This window comes from Bactrocera oleae, chromosome 5, assembly GCF_042242935.1.
Source record: "Bactrocera oleae isolate idBacOlea1 chromosome 5, idBacOlea1, whole genome shotgun sequence".
In the NCBI taxonomy this organism is placed as follows: domain Eukaryota; kingdom Metazoa; phylum Arthropoda; class Insecta; order Diptera; family Tephritidae; genus Bactrocera; species Bactrocera oleae.
Window position 1 is genome coordinate 50,863,399 of NC_091539.1, and position 26,299 is coordinate 50,889,697.

Sequence of the window (26,299 nt, forward strand, 5' to 3'; positions counted from 1 at the left end):
GTAGTTCTAAGCCCGTCCAAAGAGTTATACCACATCTTATACCGAGTGAGAGTTCTGGTAGCAGACAATCTACGTTTAAGAAACCAACATTTTCAATTGGACTTGCGCTGAGTGATGTCAACTCTCAAACATTCGTTTTATCAACACATGTATATAAGAAGTGTATACAGATTTTCAAAGTACTGGATTATTCTTAGAACGATTGTTCATCCAAATTTCTTTATTTTATTTGAAGTTACTTACCTAATGTATTTATATACTAAAGCTCGAATTAGTCTTCTAGAAGCCTTTACTTATTTTACTTTGCCGTAAAATGTGATAATAATAATAATACTCAGATCGTCCGTAAATTATATTTCCCTTAATGTTTATCATTTTATTTTTCATTTCCGATGGGTTTCAATCAACTATGACTTATTTCATTTTTCTCATTTTCAAAGTCTTCTTGCACTGGTCTATGCATAAGTTTTTTTTGTCGACAACTTTCTTGTGAACTTTCCACATTTTTAAGAAGGAAATTTTGGTTCAAAAACTACTGTATAAATACTGGGTCGACAGTCAGTATAAATGATGATTTATTAAGCTAGTTACTACCACACAAAAAGTTAGAGTAGCTACTTTTACTTTAAAAAGTTACATCATTTAGTCAAACTATTGTATTTTGAATTGAGTCAGTGGTACGGAATAATCGCATACGAATTCGAATTCGAAAAAAAAATACATCATTGAAGACTCCATCGAGACTCGTAAATGTTTATTGCACTAATATCGAATAAAGCAAGATAATTCTAAATCGGCTCTATATTAAATGAAAGAAAGAACTGAAGCTTTTATTATCGGTTTTATAGATTATTATTATTAATCGCTGAACTTGGCGTCCTTTAACTATTTTCGGCTTGCCGAAACTCCTTTCGTTCTGCACAAAAAAACGCACCTTGACCAAACTGAATAACAATAAATGTGTTACAGAAATTTGTTAAGAATCATAAAAAGTAATGAATACTTGAATTAATCGTTCGTTTACTTGTATGCGATGAGATGTAAAAAGTTCAGTTCTAACTTAGCGCCATCAGGCGTCAGCGCTTATATAATATGTCTATGTCTACATTTATATCGTAATTTCATTTTGCGCCTTCTCATCCATTTTATTACCTACTTCGTAGCTCATTCATATATATTGTTTTTGGTCAAATTATTTTTTAAAGCATATTACAATAATTGATTCGCTTTTTAAAATGTTATTTCATAATTTTGATAAGGATTAATAAATTTCTGCATTTCATAATACATGCTTATCTTTAGTCTAAAAATTTCATATATTTCGGTTGTATCTACCAACCTATATCAGATTTTATACTATTTGCCCTAATAAATTGTACAACCTTTTCATTATAGGTAAGTGAGCAGAAACCATTTGTCGGGGTCAACCAACTTTTATGCGAATTTCTAAATAATTGGCACGTCTTCCACAACTGTATAAATTTATTTACACGGATTAGCACAACGAAAAAGAAAGTGAGTTGCGAAATATCTTTGCCTAATGTGTTGAGCAATTTGTTCCATTTTATTAAGAGTTAGAGGTAAATTAATGGTGAACTGGCACGCGTTAGCCATTAACACTGAAAGCAACGGTTACTCACGTAAGAGGATGGAAGTGAAAAAAAGAGATAAAATGCAAAATAAAAGCAAGGCCACTCAGGAAGTTCATAGGTCAACGACGCATTGCTTGCAGAATAATAAAAAGTGGTAGGATATCTTTTTATCATACGACTGTAGAGTTTTTGACTTTGTAGTTTTAATGCCCCGGTTTAATATGTTGCAGGTTGAATTGAAGCTTTGAGCACAAAATTGCCACCTTGTAATAGCTTTAAGGAAACAATGAAGGTATGTACATATGTACATATATACATATTTCTTACACAAAATTTATTAAAATGTTCAACGGTCCATGCCTAAACTCGATAAGTCTAGCGAGAAGTATCTTATTGAAAATATTGGTATAAATTTGCTGTTAGTAAAAGAAATATTTTACTGGTGATATTAAAATATTCTGATAGCAAGGGAAATATATGAGGCGATTTTGCCTATTTTTTGATGATATAAGGTCATTGGACGGTCCAAGCTTTTTCGTTTCCTGTTGAAGCTTATGTTTCTATTGATAATCCAAAAAAAAAGCTGATGGGGTTCGGAACCGACAGTTGCCAGGGTATAAAAAATACGGAGAGTAAGATATCAATGGATTAAAAAAAATTGGTGTATCCTGTTCAACTGCTAGAGAAGAGCTGCAGTGAGCTTTTTTATAGATGGACGGAAGCTAAGTGAAAAAATGGCAGCAGGAATCTTCTGTCGGGAGCTATCGATCAACTCTAGCTAGAGGCTACTAGTCCATTGCAGTATCTGTCAACCGGATGTGGCTGCAATAGCTATACTGCTCCGAAGTGCAGCTTCTTTTAGAGAGGTGCATTCACTTTGTTAGTAGAGCTGAAATACTGGCCTTGATGAGCTCACTGACAGCGGTTCAAGTCTAATCAAGGAGTGTTTGCTCTCCTTATCAGTGCTATCAAGTTACTTGATTATCTCATTTGGGAGCCGAGTACAGCGGAATCGCCGGAAACTGCAAAACTGATGAGCTTGAGAGGGCATCCTTACCCCAATTTCATCAAATTGAAAACGAGTTGGTACTCTGCTATCATCTTGCGCTCTAGCATTGGGTTTATAAAGTGCGATTCCGCGATACCTTTGGTGCGAAGATTAGCCTTTCGACCCAATATAATCGTCTATAAAATTTCTTTGCTACAGAGGATTCTGATTCTGTAGTAGGATTCTTAGACTGGGTGCTGAACTTATGTTTTAGAGACCTTATTGCATCAAAAGGTGTAAATTATCTTACGTTCCTTTCTAACTTATTCGTCATAATAATTACACGTATATACACTTAGTTACTTAAATAAAAAAAAGTAATAAATATTTCTGCGACTGTTACTAAGTGAAATCGCATGATGATGTTAACAGCTGAGCAACCAAGTAAACCTTTCGCTTCCAAAGCATACGGAAACAAGAGAAGAGAGAAAACGGGAAAATAAAATGTAGAATTTTTTCATATTTAATGCAGCGTCACGCGTTTGCCAGCTTCATTTAACACGCGGGTGTGGTACGGGGCGATTCTTGTAAATTAAAAGATGGGAATGAAGCAAACTGAGAACAGCCTTCACAGCTGCCACAGCTTTTACATTCGCATTTTTCTTGTATTCCTACTAGTTATTTTTACGCTTCCCGACCGCAGTGAACACACTTTTTATGAGGCATTCTATTTTTGTTGTGTGTTTCGCTTGGCTTTACTCCAGTTGCCATGAGGTGTTTTATTTCTAACTTTTTTTTAACACTTTTCTATTATTTTTATCTTCCTTTATTTCTACATTCCTGCTGCACTGGCGGTAACTGCAGACGCATAAAAAATGATTTTGCAGCAACAACTTATTTGTTATCCCATCACCCGTTGGCTGCCGGCTGCCACTGACATTGAACTTTGTGGCTTTCAGTGGTGCTGCTAATGTTGCTGGTGCACATTGTTGCCGCTCGCGTTTCCGCGCAGCTCATTTACACGAGATGACAGAAGTCAGCGGTGGCACACGGAATCTGCCGGCAGCTGTTGGCGCCCTCACTCAATTGCAACAATGTTTGTTAGTATGTGTGTATGAATTTGCAATATGCCTTCATGTTCGCCATTGTTGTTCTTGCTGTCAAAATACTCGCTGCAATATACAATTGCAGCAGACACAGTTGTTTACATTGTTATTGCAGAGTTAGTAAATAATTTGTAACATTTGTGGTGTTTACGAAAAATATCGTCTTTCATTTACTGTCATCTGCACACTCGCAATTTCGCTTCTAATTAACTTTTCCTGCTTGTCAACAGCAAAAAAAAAAAAGAAAATATTAATTTCATTACAGAAAAGTTAAAGAACTAGAAACAAGTAATTTTCAAACCTTTTGCAATGGAAGTAAATATACAAAATAGAAGCGGATAAAAATATATGATTGCTCGAGACGTGTACAGTTTTGTCAACTCTTAATTGGTTCGGAAAATGCCATAAATCAAAATTACAAACAAAGCAGTGTTAAGGTCACGTTCGCTTGACATTGAAGGACCCAAGGCGAACGCGACATAGTTTTGGACAGCTGTGACATAACAAGCGTCACTGTCAAGCAAGTAATCAATATCAATATATGTATGATGAACAACAAATGCATACATAAATAATACACATATGTATACAGTGAGCCACCAAAGTGTTCATTAAAAATGATACTTTTCCATTTTATTCTTTTCATGACGAATATGCGATATTATCCAAATTGGTGCAACAAATTCGCTTGCTTGTTTCCTACTGTCCAGTCATTTTATTGATAAGTGTCACGCAGGTGTCGCAGAAACTGAAGCCGAGTGTATTAAAAAAAAACAGTGTTTCAGTAGGTTTTGTTTTCAAATTTGAAAACAAAGAAAGAAGCTGTCTTCCTCCACGAAAATATCCTCGAAACGACTAAAATTGCCGGGAGCCATAAAAAAATGTGAGGCTGTTTCAGATCGATATTTCAAAAACTGAGAAACTAGTTTGCGTATATACAGACAGACGGTCATAACTAAATCAAATCAGCTCATCATGCTGATAATTTATGTATATATTAAATTTATAGGGGGCTGGCCAACTTAATATACACTATTTAGGGCTCCAGGACAGGGAAGTCACATGTATAGATTGCTCTGCACATTAGGGTGGGCCAAAAAAAAATTTTAAGTTAAAGTCCAACAGAAAATCATAAAAAACTGCGAATAACTTGAAATAAGTTGACTCAACCAAAAAAATTTTCAAGCCTTTTTTGTAGATCGGTTAATTTCCTTTAAAAATATGTGTTGATTCTCGCTTAACAATTATTTGTTTGTGTACAATAAAAATCCAAAGAAAAAAACAAAATTTCCTGTGTTATTTATATGGGAAATCGAAAATATCAACGAGGCACCTCTTAATATTAATATTAAGAGCTCAAACTTTACCAAAATTTTTTATCATTTCGGATGAGATTTTTATGGTAACTAAGAAAAAAAATTAAAATTGTTTTTTGGCCCACCCTACTGCACATTCGCCTCACAAAAATCCTATTGATAATCTGTGGAATATATCAAAGAAAAGAACTTTTATGTGAAATTTACTCCTTAAAAACGTTGAAGAACAGAGAGTAGCCGTCAATGAAGCCCACAAATTTGAAATAATTTAATTAAAAGTATGTCTCAGAGGATGAATCTTATTAGTAAAGCTAAGGGCGGCCATATTAAGTACTAAAAGACACAGGAAACCCAGGAAATAACGAAAAGCGCCTAGTGATTAAAACACTAGGTTTATCTATGCATATCATATCAGTCATATACCAAAAGGCAGACTAATTCGTCCTTATGTAGACACTTCCACGTCTGAAATAAAGTGTTCCTAAGTGCTTGGTCCTAAAGACTAAACAGGTCGTAATTGGCAGAAAATACTCATATACTAAAAATCTGAAACAGTATAGCATTATTGCATATAATGCCTAAGGAATTTGTGTATATTTGAGTTAGCTTAGTGAATAAAATAAGGATAACTTAAGTAATAACATCATAACAAAGTTTCTTTTTTTGGTCTTTTATTGATTTTTCAAAAGATAATAACTTTGTGTACATATGTCCGATTTAAGTCAAATATGCGCCGTTTTGTTCATAAGCTTGTCGCCAACGAGATGCCAACTTCATTATACCCCTCTCGTAGAAGGCCGCGTCCCTACTCGGAGAGCCAATTTTCACAGGCCTCTCTTGGTGCCTCTCTAGATGGCCTCTTCTGGATGAGTGCTGCCTTCAAGCGGTCTAGTTGTTGGCAGTAGAGGGCTCAATTGAGCGTTTGGCCATAGGGGAGCAGCTCATAGTGGATGATTCCCTTCCAATCCCACCAAACACACAGCAAAACCTTCCTGGCCGTCAATCCGGTCTTGGCCACCGTCTGGGCCGCTTCCCGTCGATTTTGTAGCGATTCAGCAGCGATTCGCAGATGGAAATTCAGTCCATCATGTTTTTTGCGTTAGTTCGTGTGACACCCAAACATCGAGCTCCTTTTTGAATCCAAGGTTATGCAAATGGTTCCAAACGGTTTTCTGGCTTATCTTTAGTTCCTCAGCAATTAAATAAGTGCTCACGTGACGGTCTGTTTCCACTATTTCATGATTTTATCGCAATTTTCGACGACAGGCCTCCCGACGCGTGGTGCATCTTTGACATCGAAATTACCGGAACGGAACCTAGCAAACCCCTTTGGTGCTACACGTTCGTTTACAGTATCGGGCCCATAAACTAAATTAATGTTTTCAGCCATTTTGGCTGCTTTTTCGCCTTGATCGAAGAAAAATTGTAAAATATAGCGAATTTTCTCTTTGCTGGTGTCCATCTTTGACGAGCGCTCACAACGTACTGAGTTAATCAATCGAAAAACTGTCAAAGACAAACTTTTAGCGGAAATAAACACGTTTTCAGCACCGTATAGTATGACATGATGCCACACGTAACACTAGTACTATGGATAAAAACGCCATCTCTTAGATAAAAACCGAACGAACTTTTTACTGGACCATTATTATAAAAGAATTTTGTACGTAACCTCTTCTAACTAAGATTTTTTAATTTAAAAACAGATGTTTCTTAAAATTTTAATATAAGTTTTATAAACTCCTTGAGCAGCGTCTCGACTTAAAATTTTCAATTGAAAAGGATTGTAATTTGATTATTTAAATTTTTACCCGTTTACGAAATAAATCATAGTTTCAACTAGTGTTTTTTACTAAACTAAGCTCATTTTTTCCATACAATATCTATTGTCGGTTCAGTTCAACACTAATGGTGGTGCTATATTTATGTACGAGGTTATGTAGAAAAAAAGTATGTTCACATTTCAATTATATATGGTAGATAGATATATATGCCAGGTGAATAATGCTTATAGGAATATATAAATAGCAAAATTATTCAAGCAGAAGACATGACCCATTTGCAATTGATATTGAACAATACTGGAGATGCTTATCAGCAAAAATTTCACATGACGACTATACAAATTATTGCTGATGTGTGCTACACTAATACATAATACACGTATTGTAGAAACCGACATTGTGTTTTATGAGGTCATATAAAAGGACAATATCCACTTTTATACCAGTGCCAGCATCGATTAATTTGGCAAAAGGAATATTTTTTTGTTAATCATATTTATATGTTTATATTATAGTATACAAGTAAGTACGTACATGCCAGTATATATGAAGAAATATTTTATTAAATGCAAATACATCTGGTTTCTGAATTTAAGGTTGTTTTAGGCTCATATTTTACATAGATGGAAATGAGTAGATTTTACAAGGTCTGTGTTTAAGTTTTTTCTAGATTTTCAGCAGAAAAAAAACGATCATATGATTTCCATAGCTTATTTCCACAGTAGGTGGTCTTGCTTTCGGTAGTTTTGGTGGGCTATTTAAAAGCCACAGGTTTGATTTTATTCTCATTTCTATAAATAAGCCTTTTTAATATTGAAATTTGCGAAGTAATCATAAATTGTCTGTATATAATATGCCAATTTCGATTTGGTCTTTACAGGAGGTCTCTCTCTTTCTCGGTTTACTTAAAGCTCTAAAATGATTTAGAGTTCATTAGCTTTCCTTGCAGCCCAAGACTGACATTGCTTTCGAGTTTAAGACGTACTATAAGATAAATGAAATCAACGACTTCCAAAATAGGATATTCATGAACCAGACAAGATAGAGTGAACGGAACTAATAGAGTGGGGGTCCGCCAATAATATCATGATTCGTATATTATATAGCGAAAGAAATGAATTGAACAAGCACCGACTGACGTAATAGAGATGAGGTTTTTATATACTCTCTTATACATATAATACATAAGTGACTACTAACTTATTATAACTTCAACTTGTATGTTTGCAATGATCTTTGTAACACTTAAAAGGAGACGTCGGAGACCCTTTTTAGTATATATACAAATAATCAGCGTGACGAGCTCAGCCGACTTAACCATGTTCGCAAGTCCGTCTATCTGGATATACGCGAACTATAGCTGCCCTACAAACTGAACGATTAAACTCAAGCCCTTGTACGGAAAACGGTTTTATTCATAAAAAAAAAAAAAAAATTACAAATCGGGCAGTCTATAACATATACAACTGACCAATCAAACTCAATTCCTTGTATGCAAATTTGGTATATATTTATAGCCATCGCTATAATATCCGAACATATTGTTCAGATCGGCCCAATATTGCTTATAGCTGCCATTCGAACTGACTTATCAAAATCAAATGAAGATCTTTTATACCTTTTTATGCTACAAAAATGCACCTGTGAAGGGTATAATAGCTTCGGTGAAGCCGAAATTAAGGGTTTTTCTTGTTTTCATTTATAAGGCCATGAACTATAATATATATTTTTTATATTTTGCTTAAATAAAACTGTATATAAAATATATGTAACACTAATAAACATAACTATCTAAACTAAATAACTGTATATAAAATTCAATATTTCCTTCTTAAATTAAAGCGTAAAACACATTCACAATAATTTGGCAATTTAACCATACGCTCTACCAACACACCATTCACCAATACTATCAAGCTTCTATAGACATAGTGTTGTTTGCATTTGGATGAGACGCCAATGGGCATTAGATCCTCATATTTACAGGAACTGCCCTCATTTTCGCACTGCTCCACCAACACGCCCTGTCTATGGCGTTCATGCTGCACTACCAACACCCATTTGGACTCTTTTGTTTCAACACTTTTCGGATAAATGATGCGCGATTTGCTATTGCAAAAGTTCTCCTCCGCCTCCTCGTTCATGCGATTTGTCACATTGAAGGGTTGCATGAAATCGTCTTTGAAATATGAACTGAATTGCTCAAACTGCTGCGGATCGATCTTGTCTAGCTGTGAGGATTCCAAATAATTTGGCACATCAGTGCAGTATGACTGCCCAGCAGTGCGTTCTGCGCAGATAATATTCTCGCCGTTGTCATCTTTGCCAACAACCTCATTGGGATGGGCGCCTGAGGGTAGCGTACTGAATACCATCATACCGGGACCGACTTTGAAGATACTATCCAATTTACTAAGCACATCGTTAGCCCCATTCGGATCAGCGTGCGATTGTGGTCTGCTATTGGTTTTTTGCACTCTCAACAATAACGAAAACGCCGTTAATGTTAATAAAAATGTTAGTTTCATTGCCTTCATTGATTTTTGGAATTTAGATGTTGAATATCACTTTTATTTTAATACGATGTGTCTTCGCCGCTGGAAATTTTGTTGACTACTGAACACTAAAATAAAATTTCCAGCACAATATATATACACAAGGCCGAGTAAGGTGTACATGACTGAAAACTTCGAGTTTATATGTGCAGTACCTGTACAGTTTCTCTTTGTGCCTTAACCTTTCCGAAACACATCTTAAGGTAATTTCCATTGGGTTTTCCCAAATTATGGGTTACTTTAGGAGTGCGACGACAGCTGATGCACTGCGTTGTGTTCTCCCCTCTCCAAAAAAAAAACCTGAAAATATTGTCATTTCTGACCTTAACTGCATATGGATTTAGTGTTTGCATGACCGTATATACAGTCATTTGTTATGGGAAAAAACAAGTACGGGAAGATAAATTTCGGTTTAAAATAAAATTTTAAATATGCCACAAAATTCAGATAAGCTTCACAAATATTATTTCATCACCTGCAAAACATAAATCACCTGCAATTATGGGAATTGTCTTTAGAATGCCATTACTAAATAGAAAACCTAAAGTTTCCGATTTTCATAAATTTAATGTATACAATCTGAAATTGAAAATAAAAATCCATACTTCCCTTTATACCTTTCATACAGCATAGCAATGAAATGCTTCCGAAATATTCGCACGAACCTTTTTATTCGTTTTACAACAAAACAATTAAATCCTTTTTTAACTCCACCGGAATTTCCTAATCTGCTTCGGAAATAATCGCGCGAACTTTTTTACCTGACTGCACGGGAATTTCCTATTCTGCTTACTAAAAAATCGCGGAAACTTTTCTCGCTGCAGTCGCGATAACAGCAGATTTTTCTCCTCAGAGCGAGCTATATATTGAGCTAAAAATGGGCTCGAGGCATCAGTCATTAACACTGAAGTGAAAGCGAATAGACAGTTTAAGTTTTTTTTACTCAAAAAAGTAAGCCAGAGAATTTCACATTTAGAGCATTTCTATATTAAAACAAATAAGATGTCTGTAAAGTTGTCGTTATTGCTCACAATGGTTGCATTTTTCTTGATGCTTCGAAAAACCAATGGCAGACCACTGCCTAAAGCCGATGCACCCAAAGATGTGATCAATAAACTGCAGAGTATCTTTAAAGTTGGCGAAGGTATTATGGTATACAACACAGGAATAGCAAGAGAAGAACTTGAGGATGACGAAATTGTTTGCGCCGAACGTAGAGCTGGAAAGTCATATTGTAAAGAGGTTGAAAATTATATGGAGGCTACACGTCTAGACAAAATCGACCCAGAACAATTTGCTAAATTCAAGGAATATTTCAAAGACGATTTGGAACCAGCACAAATGGTGGCAACCCGCATGGATTTTGGAAAGTTGCCATGTAATAGTAGAACAAATATTATATATCCAAAGGGCGCTGAGTCAGAGGATTCGAAATGGTTGTTGATAGTGCAACATGGACAACACAAGCAAGGTATTTTGGTAGAGGAGTGCGAAAATGAGGGCCGACCATGCGAAGAGAATAGTACCTTGCCGCTGAAGGATATTCCAAAATGTAAACAAAGTTTCACCTATCGTAAATTGGTTGTGTTGGTGAATGGCGTGATGAAGGAGGAAATGGTGAAATTGCCAAGTACCTGCAAATGTAGAATGTGCTCCACATAAAGATATATACCTAGAATATAAGTAATAATATTTAATTTAAAATAGTAATAAAAATAGACATTTTAATTAAAATGTATTAATGTTAAAATTTTAGCTTGCATTACGATATTATTATTTAGAACTTGCAAGAAGAGATATAAGATATTAAAAAATTAGTTAGTGTATTGAAACGCATGGTGTTTCAATATTGCTTTAAGTATGGGAATGTATGAGAACTGAATTAAATTCTTTAGAAAGGACAATAATCAAAGCGAAAATTTATTAAAACTCTTTTACTCGTCCATGTTGTCGACTCCTTAACAATTTATGGCTGTTTTATCGCCCAGAAACTCTCCGCTTTATTATGCGTTTAGTCTAAGAGTGACGAACACTCGCTGTCTTCGTTTATCCAAACATAAGAGAGAAGCGAATCGAACAAACTACAACAGATGTTCAAGCAAACAGACAGCATTCGCGATGCAACTCTGCGCCAACATATCTCCTGATTCTAGCAATTGTGCTGCGATCCTATCTTTTCCACATCAAAGAACATTTTACTGACTCATCTCCTTTTTTTTTCTATGAACAATAATAATTTATTCAGCTTTAAGTTTAAAAAAAAAAAAATTGTATATTAATTTTTGAGAATAATTTTCATTTGCGCATTCACAATGGTAAAACTTATAATTTATTTATTTAATTTTTAAAAACCTTGAGCCATTCACAATGATAAAACTGGCATAAAATATACAAAACCAAATTTGGTTGCATTGAAGATAGCGGCTATACAACTTTTATGAGGAAACCGCATTCTCTCTTCTATGAATGCAACTCGATAATTTTGTTGGTGATTTTAAATAAAAATTTTCTGACAACGAGAGCAGAGAAATGGCGAATTGAAGACAGCTATTGAATCCCAATATCAGAAAATCATACAGTACTGCCTTATTTGTCGTGATCTTGTCGTTCATCGTAAGCAAATTAAATGTGAGATAAAATGTATTACCCAGTTCCTTTAAAGTTTAAATAAATCCCACTTTTGTTTAAAATGTTAACATATTTTTTATTATAATCCCACTTTAACATATGAGAATAAAAACGGTAAGATATTAATTTGCATGGCACTGAAAACTGTGCGATTTTTTTTGCGTCGACAAATAATGAATTCAATTAAAAATATGTTGGTTTTTTCTGCGATTTCTCAATTAAAGTATGTTTTTATGTGTAAGTTGCGAATTTGTGCACGAATTTATTATTTTTAAGTAATCCTTATTGATTTTGTTTTTGTACACGTATTTTAAACTACTTGCAAACACACTAGTTGTTACTACTAGTGTTGTAATATTAGTGCGGAAGAGATCAGACTTGCAACGATATAGTTAAATTTATATTTATATAATCATAGAAGAAACCGATTCTTTACGAACTAATTCATCAACACCAGCATTTCAATTATCCGCTAGAATACTGCCTACTATAGAACTTTTGTTGACTTGCCAGTGAGAGAGACAAAATGTGTTTATGAAAGGAATACTCCAATTATTGCGTTCTGCCACTAAAATACCAATCTTCCCTCTCCATATTTTTTTGGCAAATACAAAACTTTCTGAAAATAAAAATAGCATACTTATTATAAATTTTTAAATTTATCAGGAAGGTTTTATTATAGAAATCTACAGGTGTCGTTACAAAGATTTATCTTTTTTATGAAGAAGAGTTTACAAGTAATAATAACTTTTCCGCATTTCATAAGACAAATTTATCGTTACGATAGAGTGATCTGATGAATCGCTGTTATAATTAAGTTGGCTCCTCTCACATGAATACAGCTTCGTTCCATTGTCATCATCGGTATCGGTAAACAGCTTCTCATTAGAGAAGTTCAAATCATAGTATTTGCGGGGGGTATGAAAACAATTTTCGGTGGTTTTATCTTTATTACTCAATGGTACTGGTACTTTAGGATGCGCACATGTTATCTCTGTAATCCTGTGGCTTTCAGATGTCGGTAACGTCGAATTGCAACGATTCGATTTTGCAGGTGCTATCAAATCTTCAAATTCCACCTTTTGGTTTCGATTGCTTTTAGATTTCGTGACAGTTGAATGGCTACGAATCGATAGTGTAGATGCTATGGGAACTGCAAATGTCACTTTCTTCTTCTGCTGGCTTTCAGATTTCAGTAAAGTCGAATTTCTACGAACCGATTTTCCAGGTGCTATCGAATCTTCAAATTCCACTTTTTTGTTCCGTATGTTTTCAGATTTCGAGAAAGCTGTATGACTACGTACCGATGGTGCTGGTGTTATTGCATCCACAAATGTCACCTTTTTGTTCCGCTGGTTTTCAAACTCAGTTAAAGTCGATTTGCTACGAGGCGAAGGTGCAAGTGCCTCCGAATCCGCAAAGTTAATTTTTTCGTTCTGCTTACTTCTAGATTTCGTCAACATTGAATTACTACAAAGGTTCAGTTCGAAATTATCAAGAACATCTTGACGTTTCACTGTCTTCTTACTGCGCGTTCGCTTCCTCAAAACGTTGTATGATGGAGAGCCCTTGAGGGTACTGAAGCTTTTTTCTTCAAATGCTCTCTGCCATGGTGAATAGGTTGGGTCGTACTTTTGACGTTTGTTTGGTGGCTGGGTAGTTCGGGCGTTGAAAGAAATGTTTATTGTAGCTGGTGGAGCAGTGCAGACTGGTATGTCGTAAAATGTGGAATAACATCCCAGAGGTACTTCAATATATTCTTTGCGATACTCAAATGACGGTGTTTGGGTACAAGCATCATGTCTTCTTGATTGCATTCCTCCCATGTTTAATTTAAAAAACTTTCGTAATACTGCGGAAAAATAACGGAGTACTCCTCGATGTGATCATACGTTGTGAAATTATAGAACTTGACTAAGAGAACGGTGAAAAGTTGTTACCGTTTTATACAAAAAATATTGTTCCTTGGTATTAGTTTTTTAAGGATGACAGGTACAGGTAGCTTAAATTTATAACCTAAATTCACAGAGACAAAATATAATTCTTATCATTGTTTTTCCGCGAAATCAGGTGTTGACAATTTTACCTGTTGTCATTTAAGACAGAAATGTTAGAACTTAGGTAAGAATTTTGAGCATATATATATATATATATATATATGCTGAATATTTTAATTAATTTTTGTAGGGAATTGATCAACTAAACAAGAAAAAGCCTTAACTGTGGCCGCACCGAAGCGTTTAATACCCTTCATACGTGCGTTTTTATAGCATTAAAGGGTATAGAAAGATCGTTATCTTGACTTTAATAGCTTACTTTGAATGACAGCTATATGTTTTATTGATCCGATCTGAACAATTTATTCGGAGATTGTTGCGTTGCTTTGGGCAATAATTTGTGCCAAATTTCGGAAGAATATTTTGTCAAATAAAAAAATTGCCATACAAGAACTTAATTTGTATCGGCCAGTTTGTATGACAGCTATGTACTATATTAGTCTGATATCAACGGTTATAACAAATAAGCAGCTTTTAGGGGAGAAAAAATCGACATTTCAGATCAATATCTCAAATACTAAGGGACTAGTACGTATATACGAGTGAGTTCAAAAAATAACGGGAATACTGGTTTTTTTAAAACAATATTTATTCACTCGCCTACGTTAATATTGGTGCCTTCAAAATAGTCCACATTCAATATTACGCACTTATGCCAGCGCTTTTTCCAACTCTTTACTCCCGCAACATGTTGCTATAGAGTATTATAGTTTTGTTCACCTAATCGATCTTTTTATCACCTAAAACCATTCTTCTAATATTTCTATGTTATAGTGCGAAAATGGGCGAAATCGGGTTACAACCACGCCCATATCCCATATAACACCATTTTTTCCACTATGTAAATCAAGCAACAATGAATGTATCGGGGTAAAACCCTGCGTGAATAATACGTTTAAAGTATGCCACTTTGGGACCAAAAATTGTCTAAATCGAATCAAAACTGTCCAAGCCCCTAGGTACTGAATATGTGGACCCAGTTCCTATAGTTGATTTTATACCGAAAATATCGGTCAATGTGTAAGATATATAATTGAAATTCATATAATTAAATAAATAAATAATACTCTCGATAAAAGTACGTCTTTGGGTCAAAAATTGGATGAATTGGAATTCTTTAATATAAAATTTTGCCAACACATGACGGGCACAATAGACCCTAGGTCGCAGTGCATACCTCATTTTCAAATCTAATTTCCGGGCTTTGATGTTTTCAAGTTGTGAGAGTATAAAATGTTCGGCTACACCCGAACTTAGAACTTCCTTACCTGTTAACGGTTAGGTTTACGAAAAACTCGTAGACCTCTTTTGAAGTGAATTCAATTTCTCACAAAATCTACAAATCAAAATATGTTTCCAAGTAATTAGAAGCGAGATATGAATTTACGCTACTGTTCATGGTACAAAAACATACTTGTAGACATAAAAAATATGCATAGGTAATAATGGAATACCTTGGAAAAATATGGTTAGTTCGATCATTAAGGTCTGAGTTGAACTATTTTCAAAAATATCATGTCCGAAGTATGATTAAAGCCAATGGTCTAGTTTCTATTACATAACTGTCATCTAAAAGTGTTTTGAGTCTGCATCATTTGTCAGGATAACGTTATTTTTTTTTGCTATACTTTTGGGCAATCTTTTATCCTCAAAATTTAACCCGTACAATAAAATGTTTCCAAAAATGATGCAGAGATAACTGTGACACTTTATAAGGCATATATATTTAAGATATTATCCTCATCATAATACGATTTTTTTATCGTTCTGACAGATCTTAAATGCTATACGATCGCAAAAAATTCAAACATTACTCTAGTATAGCCGAAATCAGTACTGCATTAAAATTTCCCCGAAAAGTATCCCTTCAGTCCCCTAAAACTAAATTAGCAAACAGTAAGCCAACGTGTCTACTTTTATTCTCGCCAATTACAGTCTCAAATATTGGTGCCATTTTGACTAAAGAACTCCCTACAAGTTCCATGGATGTACAAAACTTTTTAAGAACCAAGACGAATCACTCACGTACAAAAACTTATGACCCACAAGATCTTAAAATCTAAAAAAAAAAATATCCTGATAACTTTCCACCAAAAAAACCACTTAAATCATCTAAACAAAAATGCAAGATTTTCATGAAATAAAATTGTACAATTAACACAAAGTTTCAAATTTATCACAGCTATATATTTTTTATTGGAATTTACAGGCTGTCGTTACAAAAAGTTGTTTTCTTTTATGAAAAAGACTTTACAAGTAATAATAATCTTTACGCATTTCATAGGAGAACTTCTTTCGGAGGTCGGATGTATCTGATGAATCGCTGCAGTAACTAAGTTGGCTGGACGTTTCCTCACAAGGGAATAGATTCTCTCCAATATCATCATCAATATATTCAAATAGATTCTCGTTAGAGAAGTTGAAATCACATTCATTGAGAGGAGTATTAAAACAATTTTCGGTGGTTTCACCTTTTTCAGTCGGTGGTGTTGGTGCTACCAAATCAAAACATGTCTTCTCTGAAATCAGTTTGCATTCAGGGTTCGGTAGCGCCTCCATTGCGAGATTTTCACTAGGATCTTGACGTTTCACTATCTTTTTACGCCGCATACTATCTCTCAACTCGGAAAAGGATGGAAAGCCTTTGGAAGCACACTGACCGGTCACGACATCTAATATCTTCTGCGAAGTTGTATTTACCTCATTTATGGATAACTGTGTAGGTTGATGTTTTATCAAATTTGTAGTATCATGCTTTTGACGTTTCTGCGGTGGATTGACAGGTGTATATTTTACCGCAGCAGGTAGAGCAGCGCAGACCGGGATGTCATTAAATGTGGAACAAAATCCCAGCGGTTCTTCAATGTACCCTTTACGATATTCAACTAGGGGTGTTTGGGGATACGAACCGCGTTTGCTAGATTGCACTCCACCCATTTTTAAGAAAAGTAAACTTTCGAAGATTTTCAAAAAATAACGGAGTAGCTCTTATGCTGTGAAATCACTGAACTTAACTAAGTAAACTCTGAGAAGTTGATACCTTTTTATACACAAAATTTAGTATTTTGGTATTGGTATTGAGGATCGCAGGCACAGGTAGCCTAAAGTTGTCGCTTTGTAAGCTTTAAGTCACAAGGTCATAACTGATTCATTTTCATTGTATTTCCATGAAATTAGGTGTTGACGATACTTGTATTACCGGCATTATGTTGTTTTTACAACAGAAGGGTTAGGTTAGGGTTTAGGTAAGAATTTTTTATACTCACGTAGTGTAATGCACAGCGTATAGTAATGTTGTTCAACGGTTATTTCTAACATCTAAGACTTGTCGAGATAGAAATATAATTTTCTATATCAAATTAGTCTGGACCATGTACGTACATGCAAATGAAGTTTGGTATTGAAATGTCACAGATCACTTTTAGCTGTAATTACCAAACCTCAGCAATGTCTCGACCGATTTGAACCTAATATCAATTATACAGTATTAATATAACACCAATTCGATTCAGCTTTCACTTTGCAATAATTTTATTAAAAATAAATATAGATCTTGGAATAGGACCATGTACTATAAGTCTTTTCAATGTCTGTCACTTAAAAATAGTGCCTAACAGACCTTATCTTTTCAGTGACATTGATATCATTAAAACTTTTTTAAATGTTCAAAAAACAAGAACAAACTTTAACGTCGTTGCACCAGAGTTATAACACACTTCACAAATCACATATTGTCCTTTATAAAGGATCTATATGCTACATACTTTTTTTTTTAAAGAAAATTGAGCTAGTACGATTTCAACTTTTGTTATCATAAAGTTATTTAGGAAGTAAGTCGAATTCAATTCATTGAGATGTACATGGTCTAAGCTTAATATACCTTATATACATAAATGATTAAATAATAACATTTAATCATGATTTTGTGACGGAATCAGACCAAATGAATAAGAATGAATATTCCAAATTACAGTAACAAAAATGTCTATAAACATTTGACTATGTTCTCATATACTTAGAACATATTTTATTATTAACTTAAAAACAGTTCTGAATTTTATCAGTAATAATCAATAATATATATTATATATCGTGTCAGTTAGCGCCATCTATTATTTTTTTTTTTTAATATTAAATTTACAGAAAATAACATGAAAGATTTTAATTTTGTAGTTAAGTATTATAAAAATGAACATAATCGCTATCATGTACAATATGTTCTAAATTATGATTTGGTACAGTCTTGGTACCCACAAAATTTCAATAAAAAAAATAGTTGAAAACTTAATGAATTAAGAAATTTCATCTTAAGTTATATATTTCATTTTCATTTTGAATATGTCTTCACATCAATAAACATCCTTAAGTTAACTACCTTAATAGTGACACTTGTAAAAATAATGCTTTAGATGTAGAAATAGAAATTGTTTTGTTTTTTTAGGTCTACACAAATATGTCAAAAACTTTTAGAATTTGATTTTTATTTTTCGCTTACCAAATAAGAGTTATTTGATAACAGTTATTTATTGCTCACCGAATAATAGTTATGCGGTGAGTTTTACTTAACTCTTACCCAATAAATGTTGAAGAGTAAACTTTTTGTTTTGCCTGCACAAATAATATTCTCACGGAAAGCAATTATTTGTCAAAGCAAAACAAAAAGCTTATTCTTCCAATCTTATTGCGTAAGAGTTAAGTAAAACTCACCATATAACTATTATATATGAATAATAAATAACTGTTGTCAAAGAGCTCTTATTTTGTAAGCGAGAAATAAAAATCAGTATATTTTGTGAGAAAAAAATATAATTTGAAAAATAATTATTAAACTTGATTTCCATTTATTCTAAACTGTTAAAATGTGCAATAAAGGTCATTATAAATTGTTTCAAGGAATGTATGATAATACACATGAATCGCACAATCTCCTCAATTCTGGGAAATATGTACCATAGATACATATTTTGGGCATTCCATAAACAAAGAAAAACATATGTAAAACATTAACCAAACAAAAATTAAGAACCTTTTCAAAAACACCTTTAACAATACACCAGGTAGCAAAATATTCGGACAGTTACAGATTACTATACAGATAAACAGATCCACAGACAGACAGATATGGCTAAATCGACTCAGCTCGACATTCATATATATATTTCTTCTGGATGTTACAAACTTTATCATAAATATATAGAATAATAAACAGTTACAAAATACAAAAAAAAGTTAAAATACAAAAAGATATATTATTTTAACATTATTATCATTACTTTACAAGTAAGGCAGGTAGATCTTATAAATCACTGTAAACACTTAGTTGGCTGGACGTCTCCACACATGGATAAATATTCTCTCCAACATCTACATCAATATAGTCAAATACATTCTCATTCGAGAAGTGGAAATCAAAAACGTTGAGAGCAGTATGAAAACAATTTTCGGGGGCTTCAACTTTTTCAATCGATGGTGCTACAGCTGTCACTGAATCTACACATTTCTCCTTTGTATTCAGTCTGCAATCTGGTTTCGGCAGCGCTGATGTGATATGAAATTTTATTTCGAAAATTTCACTGGCGTCTTGGCATTTCACTGTCTTCTTACGGCGCATACTTTCTCTCAACTCTGTAAATGATGGGAAGCCTTTGGGAGTACACTGACCGGCCACAGCATCTGTAATATTCTGCAAAGCTGCATCATCTTCTTTTATGGGTAAAAGTGTACGTGGGCTGCGTGCGTTTTTATCTTCAAATGCGCTCTTCCATATGGAATAAGTCGGGTCGTACTTTTGACGTTTCTGCGGTGTTATGATAGGAGCAGTGCAGCTGGGTATGTCGTAAAATGTCGAACAGCGTCCCAGCGGTTCCTCAATATATGATTTTCGATATTTAACAATTGGTGTTTGAGAGTATGAAGTGCGTCTTCTAGATTGCATCCCACCCATGTTAAAGATAAGTAAATCTTTAAAAACTCCGAAAAAAGAATGGAGTAGCTCTCGATGTGATCTATGCTGTGAAATCACTGAATTTAACTAAGTGAGCTCTGAGAATTCATTACCTTTTTATACAAAAAATAAAGTTTTTTGATATTCGGTTTAGAACTCGTGTTACTCACCCAACTCACTCAGACAAAACTTTTGTACATTAAAGAATTTAGGTGTAGACGATTATAACTGTTCTCTTATTTAGAACAACTCAAAGCTTAAAATTTAGGTAAAAATTGTTCAGCATATGTTGTTATTAGTGGTAATAAACGTATAACAAAAGAAACCGACAAAGAAACCCCTTTTTAAGTGAGAGTTCAATAATATGGAATAATAAAATATCCCGAATATATTCCATTATTTGTTTTTTTGGAAATTTTTAGTTAATAGACTGAATATACATATATAGAATAGAATAAAAAGATGTAACATATGCATATATATGAACTTTAAATATTAACACAAGGATATTTTTGGGATTTTATCCAATTTCGGCACCGAAAGACACATGTTTCACAAAACAGGTCGACTTAGGTCCACGTTATTGAAATTAATGTGGCATAGAGGCAAACGAAAGAACTTTATGTCCTTGTGTATATGACAATTAGAGTAAATTATTGACCTTATTCTATCTTCATAAACATAATTTTATGTGTTCAAATCGACCAAAAATCTTGCGACAGTGTGTTCTTTAATTTGCGGTAACAAAAATTCCGAAATTATACTATGTTCACAGTGGCCTTATTTAGAAACTGAGAATGAGGAACTTATTTTATCAGAAATCAATACCCAAAGAACAAACAAAGAGTATAGGATCTAAATTTTATCGATAAAAGTCGAAAAGTTTGTCATTGAGCGCCATCTGTCAGATAAATAAAGAACCAATCAAATTTTGCAGTTAAAAATTAGTAATGATACCATTAAGATTTCAAAACAGATTGAGTATTACATACGCATATTATTTCAGGATGCAGTTTGAACATAATTTACATACGGAAATATATATATGTTAATTATCTTGAAGATTTGAAATGAATATATCTTACAATTTTTACTAGAAATATGCCTAGATGTAGGCAACATTTTACACGTAATTCGGTGGTGGCTTCAAACTTATCGAATATTTGCAAAATTATTTACATCGTATATAAGTGGGAAGTTTAATCCAAAGCCAGAAATAACCTTTTCCCAAAAAAACTTCATCTCTACTTTATTCAAGTACCAGGTATCTCTTTGAACCAACATTTCTTATTAATAACTACAAGTGAAATATTTTAACAATTTAATTATTTTCTTAAGGTTTATGTAATGGGATTGTATAGCATATGGTACTCAATTGTATAAACTGCTCAAACTTAGAAAATAAATATCCACAATACACTAACAATAAATAATATATGTATGCCATTAGCGAAATAGTAGTGGAAACCTTAAAACTTTCAAGGACACACCCAAAAAAGTTTCTCATATACAACACGTAGCAGGTAAAAAGTAATATATAGACATATGTGGGCGGAAAATAGAAGCACTAGATTCTTTTCTTTTTCATTTTTTAGAAAACTTCTTGGAAATGAAAAACAATTGAAAAAGAAAAGATTTGTGGGAAGAGTCAATTATCGGAAATCCCCAAATGTCAAAGATAGGTCAGCTATTTTCCACCCCACATTTAGATTTGACTCGCAATTCCTCTCTTGCCACAAAATTTACAACAACAAATTTATCGCGTTCAATTGGATGCAAGAGAGTATGGGGATACCTCATTACAATGGTATAACCCTAGTTATCTTCAATGCTAGCAAGTTTTGTTTCGTTTTTTGTTTATCTATTGTAAAAGGCTCAAATGAGAAATTATTGTCGAAAATAAGAATACAACAAGAAAAAACGTCAACTTCGGTTGTACCGAAACTACAATACCCTTCACACGTACAAAAAATTCCTTACAAGAACTGCGATCGATCAGTTTGTATGGCAGTTATATGCTATAGTGACTCGATCTGAACAATTTTATCGGAAATTGTACCATTGCCTTAGACGATAACTCATGCCCAATTTCGCAAAGATATCCCGTCAAATGAAAATTTTTTCCATACAAGCACTGTATTCAGTTCGTTCACTTTGTATGGCAGCTATATGCTATGGTGGTCCGATATGGGCCGTTCCGACAAGCAGTTTTTTGAAGAGGAAAGAGCTGGCGCAAAATTTCAGATCGATATCTCAAAAACTCAGGAACTACTTCACATATACATATACAGACAAATGGACATGGCTAATTCGACCTAGCTTGTCACACTGTTCATTTATGTATACTGTTTAGGGGGCCTCCGATGTGTCGTTTTGGGTGATTGATTTCAAATACAGTTATATTTTTAGGGTTATCAAAACTATTTTTTGGCGGGAAAAGTAAAAATTCTCTAAAATTTCTCAAAGAAGCGCACTAAAATTGCGCATGCGTCAGCGGTTAGTTGCACTGCAAATGTGTGTTAGTGTTGCCACTTTGTTTGACTTTCCCCTAATCAAATCATAAAACGGCAGGGAATTTAAATAAATCTAAGAAAGCTTGAGAAGAAATGTAATTCTACAATATGAAAATATACACAATATAAGTATGGTGTAATTTTATTACTTGAAATTTTACAGTTATAAATTATTTTTCACTACAATAAATAAGACACAATAATCGCTATACAATTAAAAGATATAATAACATCCGCCCAAATCGTGTATGTCAATGAAATGCCGCTGATGAACCGTAGATTCCCAATTAGAGGAGCTTCTTTGGTGGTTTTTGAAAATCAATCGTTTTGGTTGTTTTTTCAATGCAATGTGCATTTTATTCGCTACACTAGCTTTCTCCGCGCTTTGCTGCTTCTGGTCTACCAGCAAGTTTTGAATTATCATCGGTTGCTCCATTGGCATTTTGCATACAAAAGATGCTTGAATACCATGCGACCTATCCTCGTGTATGCCCTTGGGAATGTCTTTCATACAAATTTCCTTCTGGACTTCATTATTGATATTGCTAAGCACCGCCTGCTGACTTTTATTGGTGTTTGTATCTGAAACAATCGATGTTGTTGGCGCGCCTAATAGTGGCTCTTGGCTGCTGCGCACTTCGTAAGGTACTGCTTCATGATCTTTATTAGCGACTGTATGTGGAATGATGGATGTTGATGACACGCCTAGCAATGGTTTTTTGCTGCTAATATCCTCGTAATCACTGAAATCCTCATTGTAGCTCATACACTTTTTATTTATGGTGTAGTACGGGAAACCCTTGGGTGTTTGTTGACCAGCTAAAACACCTGTGATATCGTAGATTCGTCTGTTCTTTCCTTTTATGGGTGGTACCTTACGTGGTGCGCGCAAGTGTGTATTTTCAAAACCGTTCTTCCAAAGAACATATACTGGATCATAATTTTGACATGTACACTCTTTTATTGGCTTTGGACGATTGCCATTATAAAGAAATCGCGCTCTGGCTGTAGACACCTGATAATATATATCGGTAAATGTGGAGCAACGTCTCATCGTTGAATTATTTTCGCTCGTGTCCAGTTCGAATAATTCTATATCACTTGTATTACTATGATCCTTAGATTGCATGCTGCCCATGATTGATTTGTGATTATGTTTATTCTGTATGAAATATCCTTAGGTTCTCCAGTTGCGTTGTGTATGAAACTGATTTTCAGCCTTAACTGTTTAAGTTTTCAAAAATTCTCACCTTTTTATATCTCAGCCAGAGCATTGCTACTTAAAATTTAACATATCTAAAGTCAGATCATTAAGTACGAAGTGCACAGGTAGCACGCGCTCGTCTGCAGTCTGTCTTGAAACTGCGAAATAATAAAGCAGTGGGTTTTCCTAGTAACCATTAAAGCCCGGGCGTCAGCAATATGTACCTGAATAGTTGTGTGTAACGATTCTGTCTGGAAATTTTGTACGGTTTATTTGCCTAAACATGGAAATGTATTAAATGTTGTACGGTGAGTAGATGTCTCGATTATTTGAAGTGAGAAACTTCTAATAAATGCGGGGTATGTCAAAAAAGAGAAAATAATCGAAAAATACTATGTTATATGTACGCAGTTTTATGGATGAAGTGTCTCGAGTACACATTGCTTTCATTCAATCGATGGTATATATGATACAGCATTAAATTCGTTGTGGCTTGTCAAATTAAATAGATATTGGAAATTAAGTTTTCTTTAACGAGAGCGATCTATGGTAAAAACACTTATACTATTATTTTTTTACTTAACCGTTCTATGCTGGCGCTATGAAAATATAAGTACATACATTAGAGCGGGTACATTTTTTTCGGTCCATTCTGAACAATTATGTCTAAGAGAATATGGGTCTAAAGCCGGTTTCGAGCCAGCGATTTTTAGGGCGAAGTTTATCTTTTAAGGATTATAAAAATTTCTTCGTCAGTTTTTGAGATGTGCGAATGTAATTCAATACATACAGACATGCATTTGATATTATATTGATCATCTGTTGGAATCGGCGAGATCGGACAACAATATATATATCTATCGGTATCCTGCCTTTAATTAAAAAGCTAAAAGTAATTTTGCAGAACTGTTCTTTAATGCATACTTAATAATGACAGTGAAAATAAAAAAAAATCGGACAACTATAACATATCTCCCATACAAATATCTTTTATAATAATATTTAATTGAATTTGGCAGAGGTTGGAAATATTTCAATTCTCCCAAGCTAAAGCAGCCAAAAATGGGACGCTCTCTTCATAGGTTTCAAATTGCGAGATTTCGTAGTTAATTGGATATATTTTGGGAACTACAAAAGAAGTGATGCAAAATTTGACATTTTGAAGACGCAAAAGAGTTCCACTAGATATTCCTACATGTACATAGTTGTTTCAATAGCACAGGAAAGAAGAACTCTGGAATTCAACGTTGGGATTCACACTTTGAAAAAGTATCATATCTTACAATTTTGGTAACTTTTGGCTGACTAAGGCCTCTTCTTCAACAAGAAACTTAATAATATGTTTGGCAGAAGATTGTACAAGAGTACCACCATATATATATATATATAGGTGTTAAAAAAATGTTTTAAATTTTCAAAATTTGAGTGATTGAAAAGACTCCCATAACCACTTGGCAGTAATAAAAAAACCTGTGAAGTTCTATACCATATCTAAATTGGAGGAGTACAATACACTCCTACGTACATAAGTAAGCCCTTACATCAACTTCAATAAAGCTACAAAAAACTCCGTCCAGTACTGCCCTCAACAATTAATTTATTTCAATCAACTTAATCGCACTGCATGCTCAGGAAAAGTTTTTCGCTTAGTATTCGCAACTTCCCCGCAAGTCAATCACTTAAGTAAGCTACAGCTCGGTGAACTACTCTGACACTTTGCCAACATCAGTAGATTAAACAGATATCGATATATATGTGAGTATGCAGTTGGTTTTAACTAGAACTTCACCGATGGTGTCCAGTTATAATGTGCATTCTGTGTACACAGTTCAGTTGAGGTGAGGTGAAGGCAACAGCAAAGTAACACAACAAAGTCATTATTAGAAAGTGCTCGAAAGGACGCACAGCACAGCGTCATTAATGCGGAAAAGTAGCAACAAAATCTTCTTTCTCTGTGAATATTTTTAGCACCGCATTATGGAGAAAACTGGAATACAGCTCGATGAATTGTAGGCTTCTCATGGCGAAAGAAACCTACGACTCAACAAATTTGCTGCGGACTATAGAGCTGTATTGGTGGGACTGCTGTTTGATATTGGTGATGTGCTACGTACTATGAAGGAGACTAATGTTAAACTAATGGAAATGCCTTACTTATATATAAGTTTCTTTTAAAATCTGTAAGTGTTTAGATAAGTTTTAAAAGTTTATTCACACGTTGATAATTATGAAAACAAATTATGGGCATAAATAAACGAAACGTCAGCATACTTTGCTACTGCTGATCAACCGTTGAATAGGTCGAAACCTAAATATTTTGCTCGCTTTTTAATCCTATCGACACAAATACACATTTTTTATTGCAGAAAACAACGAATGATGATCAATATGACAAAAAAAAATTTCCACGTATTCTAATATACAATATATCTTTATTATCCCTGTTATAAGCCTCGGCTCAGATAGCCGGTAGTGCCTTCAGCGAATTTTGGTTTTTTCGGTTTTTACTTATTTTTAGAGCTAGATTGTTGGACAGTTTCGACGTCATATTCATAAGGCTACGTCTCGTCACCAGTAATGATGTTGTAGGCTCCTCAGCTACATTGTCAACC

The 26,299-nt window shown here is 34.1% G+C and overlaps 3 protein-coding genes across 3 annotated transcripts in view; 2 read left to right on the forward strand and 1 right to left on the reverse strand.

Annotated features, from left to right (window-relative positions):
- LOC106618832 (uncharacterized) overlaps positions 1 to 26,299 on the forward strand; it is a 149,794-nt gene that overhangs the window by 59,372 nt on the left and 64,123 nt on the right. The gene's annotated exons all lie outside the window — the stretch shown is intronic.
- LOC106618835 (protein spaetzle) lies at positions 8,502 to 10,237 on the reverse strand. Its single transcript, XM_036365787.2, has one exon. It carries the CDS (start codon positions 9,321 to 9,323, stop codon positions 8,604 to 8,606), a length of 720 nt encoding a protein of 239 aa, XP_036221680.1. The 5' UTR covers positions 9,324 to 10,237; the 3' UTR covers positions 8,502 to 8,603.
- LOC106618837 (protein spaetzle-like) lies at positions 10,247 to 11,270 on the forward strand. The gene has a single exon (XM_070109755.1). It carries the CDS (start codon positions 10,344 to 10,346, stop codon positions 11,001 to 11,003), a length of 660 nt encoding a protein of 219 aa, XP_069965856.1. The 5' UTR covers positions 10,247 to 10,343; the 3' UTR covers positions 11,004 to 11,270.